The sequence below is a fragment of the Silene latifolia genome, chromosome 3, assembly GCF_048544455.1.
Source record: "Silene latifolia isolate original U9 population chromosome 3, ASM4854445v1, whole genome shotgun sequence".
NCBI classification, from domain to species: Eukaryota; Viridiplantae; Streptophyta; class Magnoliopsida; order Caryophyllales; family Caryophyllaceae; genus Silene; species Silene latifolia.
Genome location: NC_133528.1, coordinates 72,702,536 through 72,711,703, shown reverse-complemented (window position 1 = coordinate 72,711,703; position 9,168 = coordinate 72,702,536). Strand labels below are relative to the sequence as shown.

At 33.6% G+C, this 9,168-nt stretch overlaps 1 protein-coding gene across 1 annotated transcript; it reads left to right on the top strand.

Moving 5' to 3' along the window:
• Positions 1-7,755: 7,755 nt before the first annotated feature.
• LOC141649208 (uncharacterized) lies at positions 7,756-8,574 on the top strand. Its single transcript, XM_074457902.1, has one exon. The coding sequence runs from the start codon at positions 7,756-7,758 to the stop codon at positions 8,572-8,574; it is 819 nt and encodes a 272-aa protein (XP_074314003.1).
• The last annotated feature ends 594 nt before the right edge of the window (positions 8,575-9,168 follow it).

The following is a 9,168-nucleotide window of genomic DNA, read 5'->3' as shown; positions in this document are numbered from 1 at the left end:
CATCTTTTAGCCCGGAACACATGCGACTACGGTCACGAATACTTCGGTTGAGCTCATTCCAAATTTCGATGTAATAACATTTTATTACCTACTTACCCAGCGTAATAAGGTTTGTATTACGGTGAAGCCGGATTAACTCCCTTATGAAATTGGGATTCATGGTTTCTACTATTTGGTAAGGCTAAGTCTCAATTATTATATGTGAGAGGTCTTGTCAATTTATTATCTATCACATTTTAAGTGAACTAAAGCAGTGAACTACGATAATTATAATTGACACGGTCGATGACTCGATTTGAAATGCATGTGTAGTTATGACGATTTGGCAATGCATGCAACATATTAAAAGAAATGCAAAGCAATAATAGTAAATTCCTAGTATGGCCTTCCTAAAATAGAAAATCAAATAATCTATTATATATTCGGAAACCAACTCCTTTGGTCCCTTGAATCTTCAAGTGACACGCCTCCCATGAACACCGTCTTCGTCGGATCACCTATCTGAATGGCACCGTCTTTGAAGATACTCCATAATTACAAATAATAATAAAAATACAAATCTATTCCTATTATACATTTGTAAAATGGAAAAACTAATGAAATGAAAGTGATACGAGATCACATTAAATTACAACCAAATCAATATTCCCTTTCATTACGGGTAATATCGATTAAAACTAAGGCCATACTAAGATAAAATTACATAATTCAAAATTATATAAATAAAAGGCATTCAACAATTAAAATATGCAGCATTATAATATGTATCTATCATGCCAAATTATGTGCCAAATTGCCTTATTTAACTTATGTCGTATATATAACCCGGTTCTAGGGAAATGCGTGATAATAATCCTTTTAAAATCACAAATTAACACTTAAATCACATCTAAGCTCAAGTTAATTATCCTAACACTCTTAGGACTCAAAAACTAGTCATCACTCAATTTTTGACAATAATTCAACTTGATTTAATTTTATGCTCATATTTGGCCTTAAAATCATAATATTTATTAAATAAATCAAAATTAAATTACAATAATTTGAAAATTTGAATTTTAAATTATTGAACATTCTGGAATAATTCTATAATGTCAAAAATCATGGTTAAAATTTACGAATTAATTTTGAGAAAATATAGTTGCATTTAATCGGTTTTATCTCATAAAACATCTAAAGAATCCAAACATTAATCCAATCAATTTTACAACCTTAGATCTGATTAGTGGGATATATATGCAACCTAAAATAATTATCTCATGCCCTGCAATTTATTTTAGCCATTTATGCTAAAATAGTCACTATTTATGCCATTTTTACTCTAAAAATTAATAAATCATTCTAAATGAGATCATTCCATCTCAAAATTTACATACACTTTGTAAATCATGCATGTGACAACATATTAAAGTTTCATAGCCCAATTCGAAATTTAACTATTTTTAACCATTTTACCTCTTTTAATCCATTTTTATCTCATAAAAATGATAAATCATGCAATATTAATCCAATTAATACGAGATTTTACACACAACTTGTAAAATATTCATATGAGGTCATATAAAAGTTTAAAGGTCAGAGAGTAAGTTTAACCAATTTTAGTCATTTTAATCTCTATTTATGCCATTTTTACACTAAAAATTCATAAATCATGAAATATTAATCACATTATTATGATATTTTACATGCAATACATAAAATATTCACGTGAGGTCATACTAAAATACCACAGCCAGTAGTGAAGGTTAACTTATTTTAGTGAATAAAAGTTCATTTTAATCATAAAAATGTAATAAAATCACTAAAAATCATTATAATGAGCTATAAATTTCCATAAATCATAAAAATGACCTAAAAATATTTTGGGACCAGAATATATGACATGCATAATTATTTCGTGGCTTACTCATATAAATCACAAATTTTTAGTTTTATATGTTAACATTTTAACTCGGAAAAAAAATAACCGATTATGCATGCAACATCCTATGCTTTGATACCACTTGTTAGTTTAATATACCTATTATTAGACTCCTCTAATAGTGAACTAATTAACTTCTTAATTATTTGTTCTTTAGATCTAGTGCATCCATAACAAAATAAAAGATTTATAAGAAAACAATGTCCCTTACATTGTTAATTTCGGTTTTTTGGGCACAAGTAAGGTCTCCTACCTTCACTTATTCTTGAGCTATGAGGAGTAATAGGATGATCCTCCAAAGACTCCAAGTATAGAAGCCACTCCTCTTGATTGCACCCAAGGTTATCCCTTATCTCTACTAAATAATATGTGCTAGATATTTGTTTAGTTGTTTACCTTAAAATTGATTACTAATACTCGTATATTACATTAATAATATTAGTAATGTGATTGAACAAATTGGATCATCATTTCTCAAGTTTATGAGAAAGATGAAAGAGTAGAGAGGAAAAATGCATGTGTAAATGTTGCATGTGAAGAGGAAAAATGAATGATACAAAAGAAGGATAAATTCTCCTCTTTTGTATATGAAAACCAGTGGAGGGAGTAGTCCAAGGCATGCATGGTCTTTTTCTTTCACCTTTTGTTCTTCTCAAGTGAGTAGGTGTGTAAGGCTATTAGGTATAAGCATCATTATTTTATTTTTATCACATAAAATGAAATAACTACTACCCACTAATATCTCCTCCATTTCGGTTCATGCACATAATATGGACCACCATTTTATTTTGCCAATTTGTCATTTGTCACACAACATGTCACATATAGTATGTTACATGTTATTAATTAATTAATTAAATGCATATTTATCACATAAATATCATTTTACAAATTAATTAAATTACATACAACAAATTGACTAGTGATACTTGATCACATAAATAAAATGGGTCATATAATTATAAATCATAACATCATGTATTTATAAATAACCATTCATTCTTATCTCTATTGTTTCTCAAACAATAAGCAATTTTAGTAATAAAGCATTTTATTACTAAAATAAATCTTATTTAATCCCATTACAATAAGATATAAATTTTCTCTCTCACTAATGAATTGTTCAATTTTAAGGAATTGATTAACTTGTATCGTCATACAATTAATCAATTTTACTGATTAGGGCATCATCCTTTAGGTGTGACCTTAAGGGATCAACTGACCACCAGCGTCCCACGATAGTAACGTCAAACTCTAGCAAGCCAATCGTTACCGATTAATGTTGATCAGTTGACTATATAAATGAATCATCTCTTACGTATTTTTAATATGAGATTTAAACATGATATTAAATCATGTGATCGCACTATTGTTGAGGACACATTTTCCAACATGAACATCCCATATTCCAACTTGTACCCCACTTTATAAACATTCATGATGGATGTGAATATGAAGATGTAACTTTTGAAGATGGGGAGTGCTTGATTGATTATGGACCAAGAGTTGATGATAAATTGGTGTAATACCCCGTATTTTAATAATAATTTATAAGAATAATTTATGTAATTTAATAATTGATTAAATGACATTTCTAATAGTAAATACAAGTAATACCTTAATTAAATAATAAATTAAGCATCCAAGTCGGGAATTGGGCTTTACTAATATTTGTGCTTTGGGTCGTGTGCCATTATTATATGGACCGAAATTTATTAGTATAGTATGGGTATGATCGGGTTTTTGTATCGGGAATTAATAAAAATAATATGGAAATAATAATATATAAAGGTAATAATAATAATATCATTAATAATAATAATGTTATGGCAATAATAATATAATTATATCAATAATAATAATAATGTTATGGCAATAATAAAATTAGTAAAGATAGTTTGTGGAAATCCTACTTCTGGTAAGACTAGTATAATAATAATAAAGAGAGAAACTTTCCTAAAATAATACTACCTTACTACTATTTAAGCAAGTCTAACCTAACCATAAATCCTTATTCCACATAAGAACTCATAATATCACATAAAAGAGAGAGAGAGAGAGAGAGAGGGGGAGAGGGAGAATTAAAAGGGAAAAAAGAAGAGAAGTTCATCATCTTTTACTTTGTAAGTTCATCTTTAATCTTTCAAAGTTTAGAATAAAGTCACAGCAATTCAATAAATCTGTAAGTTGTCTTAAACGAATGACCAGACTATCTTAAATTCGTTGTCTTCAAAAACGTAAAGAATAGACTAAGATTATTTTCAAGCCTAGTTGATGCCTGTAAATCTTCATAGCCATTGACCGTGTAGATTTTCCAGAATAAATTCGTTATGAACATGTCGATTGGGAATCCGCGAATGCACTAGTAGTCTAAAGTTTAATTCGTAAACCTAATTTATAAATTGAAATTGAGTTGGGTCTTTTTAATAAAATAACTTTGAAGAGTCTAGATGATTCTAGGAAAAAGAATTTCTCAAAAATCATATGTTAAACTTATTTTATAAATCAATACTTTTTATAGGCCGAAATTCGTCAGTATTTATAAATCCTTCAAGAAAACCCTGATAAGTCAAAAATTTGAGAAAAGTCTATTCACAATAATTTTAGATATGAGTCTTACGGTTCCAACCCCATTGGTATTGCGTCTTTTTGATTTTTATTGAATTAATTATGAATTTTATAGCGAGACTGAATTGTGCTATAAAACGCTAGAGTTAGAGATTTAGCTTTGAAGTTGTCAAAAGGATTAGGACGTGATGGACATAGGATAAGTGATGGTTAGTTGGTTGATTATGGTTTATATAGTAATTGAACATAATTATATTATGTAGGTTTTGAATTTGTAAAGGATCAATTTTGATTGCTTATGTGACTTGCGTGACTCGAAGATTTGCGAAAAGGTAGAAAACTACTCAATCTTGTCTTATTTCCGTTATTGCTAAAGATGGACTAAATGTATGAGATGGTGGATTGGTAAAATATGTGTTTAACTTTTTACAGCGATCTTTTAATATCTTGTTGGATTTTCTGTCTTATGCCATTATTCTATATCACGTTGGTTTGGTTATATTACTGAGACTATCATTATTATTGATTGTTGTTGGAGTTGGGAGATGAGTTTTGTGTGTATCCAGACTGTGTGTCTGAGGCGGGACTGTGTGTCCAGTATATCCAGACTGTGTGTCTGAGGCGGGACTGTGTGTCCATTGGACTGTGTATCCTGGAGTATGATTGTGTGTCTAGAAGTGGAGTATGACTGTGTGTCTAGAAGTGGGTGTGTGACGTGGTGGGAAGTGGACAAAATGTGATTGTGGAATCTATTTGCAGGTTGCTGTATCTTTATTCAATGTTTAGTTTCCTACTTAACCTCGTGGTTGACAGTGTATTCGTGAGCACCTGCGGTGAACCGTTTTATGGGGAGCAGATTTGACAGGTACTAAAGATTAGCTAACTTGGGAGCATTGGGATGAGAGCTCGACTTGGACCATAGTTGAAGTCTAGATCACCTAGAACAATTACATCATTTTATTTATATCCGCTGCGAGATGTATTGTACTTTATATTAAGTTTTAGTTGGTTAAGTTGTAATAAACATGAAATCATTAAGTTTTAATTTAAAGAAGTTTGGTGAGTTGGACTTTATTATTCACTACCTCGGGAAACCGATATGGTAACAGTCCTATTTATTTGGAAATGTCTAGCTAAAGGCTTCTAAATAAATGGGGGTGTTACAATTGGAATATGATGAAGTTGCGGAGGAGAGCAATGATGAATGTGAGTTGGAGGCTAATTATGAGACAAGCACTTTGTCTACATTGTCTCATGTGATAGTAGTGGTTTGTGTCGGTCTAAGAGGGTGATTTTATCACCCCTCATGTCTTTTAATATGGGTCTTTAGGTTTGTTTATCCTAATAATCAATAATGGGTTATGATGTGGTAACTTGCCCATTTTACCTCAGTTTTATACTTGATTTTGATGCACGGAACCCGAGGGTCGAGGAGAACCTTTCCACGGTCAAGACATGGCGCAAGCACCTCACATATGGCCAAATATATAGCTAGGAGAAGTAAAAAGTGGAGATGAGAAGAATTGAGATCAATTCAAGAGGTCAAGAAGCAAAGGAATTAAGAATTCCAAATGCGAGCTTAAGTGCAGCCTGCGCAAATGACCAGCGCAGCTGCGCCCGATTGCGCAGGCAAGAACAACTTCGGCGTAGCCTGCGCAGCTCTATTTTACGGGGCTTTCTAATTCGCATTTGGGTTTCTTAAGTGAGGATCCTTCTAGGTTTCCGTGAAGCCATATATATACCCAAGATTTGAAGACCTCAGGAGGAACATAGAATCACACATAATCTCATTCACTCTGATAATTAGGGTTTGAATCTTGTAACAATTTAGAAGACTTTTCTACAAAAGTTGTAATCTTTCTTTGTTATTTGGGTTTTATGAAGACTATGGAAGGCTAATCTTCCACTACTTGGTATAATCCATTTCAAGCTTTCATCTTTATCATTGTATTGAATCTCTAATCTCGACTCTTTCATTTATTTCAATTTCTATGTTTTAATGGCATGATGAATGTTTTGTTGTGAGAAGTAATTACCCTTGCCCCTATAACACTCATCTATTGCTTGAATGTTGCAAAGTTTCTTACTTTTGTGATGTCTTGTTTAAGCAACTCATATTGTTGTTATCTGGGTTTAAAATATCAACCTTTGTGAGTAGAAATTGAATATGTCATTGGGTTTGTTGGCTTAGACATACTCTTGTGATATTCCATTTACTTTCCTCTTGGTTTTACTCTTCATGCTCTTAGCTACAATTCATACATGGTTTAATGTTAGAATTTGTAGTTTAAGTAGGATTATCATTATTGGCTTAGAGAGTGGTAATCATTTGCTTGAGGTTTGTTGTTGGGTAAATGAATTTAGAGAGAAAACAGTCATACTTTGAGAAAAGGTGGAACTTATAGGATTACACCAAGTTTCCTCTCATATTATTGTTGTTTGCATACCAAGTGTTTCTTACTTTGTTTCATAAGCAAGATCATATCTTTTTCATCTTGTTACTTGTTTCCTCCATGCCAATTCTCCTCTTATGTGTCTTCAATTGTTGTCCATTGTTAATATTCATAGTTTGTGCCTAGTCTTGTGTTTTGTTCATTGTCATTAGTTTAATTCAAGCTTTAGTCTTAATCCCTTCTCTTGAGTTCGACCCTTACTTCCCTTTACTACTATTCTTAATTGCATAGTGTAGAGTCAAGTTTGGTTGATAAATATTTTATTTGGTAGAATATTAGTTAATACGACACCTAGTTATCCGTCCTACCAAATTTTGGCGCCGTTGCCGGGGAAGGGCAACATAGCTAAAAGCTTGAGTTTTGAATTTATGTTTAGTTGCTTTTATATCCTTCTTGTTGTTAGAAGTAAGTGGTAGTTCTAATCCATTTTGTTTAGTGTAAAGGTTTATGCCTAGTTTCCAACAAGGTGGTGAGTTTACTCAAATTGAAGAAGACGCATTTGGAGCATATTCTTGGTTATTCACCAACCCTTGGTATCAACGACCTCCAGGGGGAGGACAAGTTGAAGAAGAAGACTTAAAACCCCTCTCGGTTGATCCAATAGAAGTAGAATATCCACAAATGGCGAATGATACTAGAACTATTAGGGAGCTCCGGGCAAGGAATTATGACACTCAACCTCTTTGCATAGCCCACCCACCCATGGGGGCTAATGCCAATTTTGAATTAAAAGGCTACTTCATCCACAACCTTCCAAAGTTTGATGGACATGCGTGAGATGACCCAAATCGCCATCTTTCTTAATTTTATATCATGTGTGAAGGGGCCATTCCCAATGGTGCCACGGAAGATCAATTTAAGTTGAGAGCCTTCCCATTTTCACTACAAGATGCGGCAAAATATTGGTTGTTTTACCTTCAACCGGGTACAATCCGTACTTGGAAGGATATGAAAGCGGCTTTTCTTGAGAAATACTACCCCGATTCAAGACATAACCATGAAAAGAAAGCCATCACTTCTCCTGAACAAGATCCAAGTGAGAGCTTGTATAAGTACTGGGAGAGATTCAAGAAGTTGGTTGCTCAATGTCCCTACCATGGTCTTAGTGGTGATGACCTTTTGGTCAACTTTTGTGATGGTCTTACCCAACAATATCAAATCATGGTGAATGCCGCTACGGGTGGTGGGGTTGACAACTATTCCGTGGCGGAGGCAATTGAGATCATAGAAAGGTTGGCCGCTAGGACAAGGAACTATGGAAGAAGCCGGGGGTCAAAGACTCTTAACGCCATTGAGACACCTTCTTCTTCCAACCACAAGCTTGAGAAAACCGTGGATGAACTCACAAAAATGGTAGCTCAACTAGTGGGAAACAATCAAGGAGGAGCACAAGGATCTAATGTGGAGTGTAATTTTTGTCAAGGTTCACACCCAATGGAGACTTGCCCCATCATGGAAGAACAAGGGATAAGCAAGGAAAATGTTATTGCCATGATGCATGGTCAATATAACTCTAGAAACCCCAATGGGGAAGGGTATTATAAGTATGATCCGAGCGGCAACACTAACAACATTGGGTCAAGGGACAACCCCAACCTTTCTTGGGGAGGGGGTACCTCAAGAAGCTTTTAAAATGGCCAATTCAATCACTTGAGGAACTCCAACTCACAAGTTCAAAGCACGAATTATCAAAGAAACAACAATCTTCAACAAGTAAAAGAAGGATCCTTCCAATTTGGTAACCAAGATCACCAAGGCAACCACAAAAATTTTCAAGAGGGAGGCTCCTCTTCTCAAGGAGATGAAGATTTATCCACCAAGGAGATGTTCAAGATGCTTATGAAAGGGCAAACCGAGACAACCAAGAGGTTTGATAAGATGGATGCGGATAAAATCTCAAGTGATGCAAGGGTGAAGAACCTTGAGATCCAACTTGGCCAACTTGCACAAGAAATGGCCAAGAATAATCAAAAGAACTCCAACTCAATTCCATCTACAACATTCCCTCCAAATGAAAATGCTAGTGCAATGACATTGAGGAAGGGGAGAACTCTAGAATAACCTCCAAAGAAGAAGAGAAAGGCAAAGTCACATGAGAGGGTCATTGACATTGAAGAGCAAATTGAAGAAGAGCTTGTGATTGAAAAAGAGAAAGGGACACCCTCAAAGGCTAATGGGGAAGAAGAGAAGAATCTTTTGAGCAAGGACAAAGGAAAGAAAGAAAGC

Bases quoted from the DNA above. Each gene is read 5' to 3' on its own strand.
- LOC141649208 (XM_074457902.1), top strand. From the start codon at position 7,756: ATGTGTGAAGGGGCCATTCCCAATGGTGCCACGGAAGATCAATTTAAG.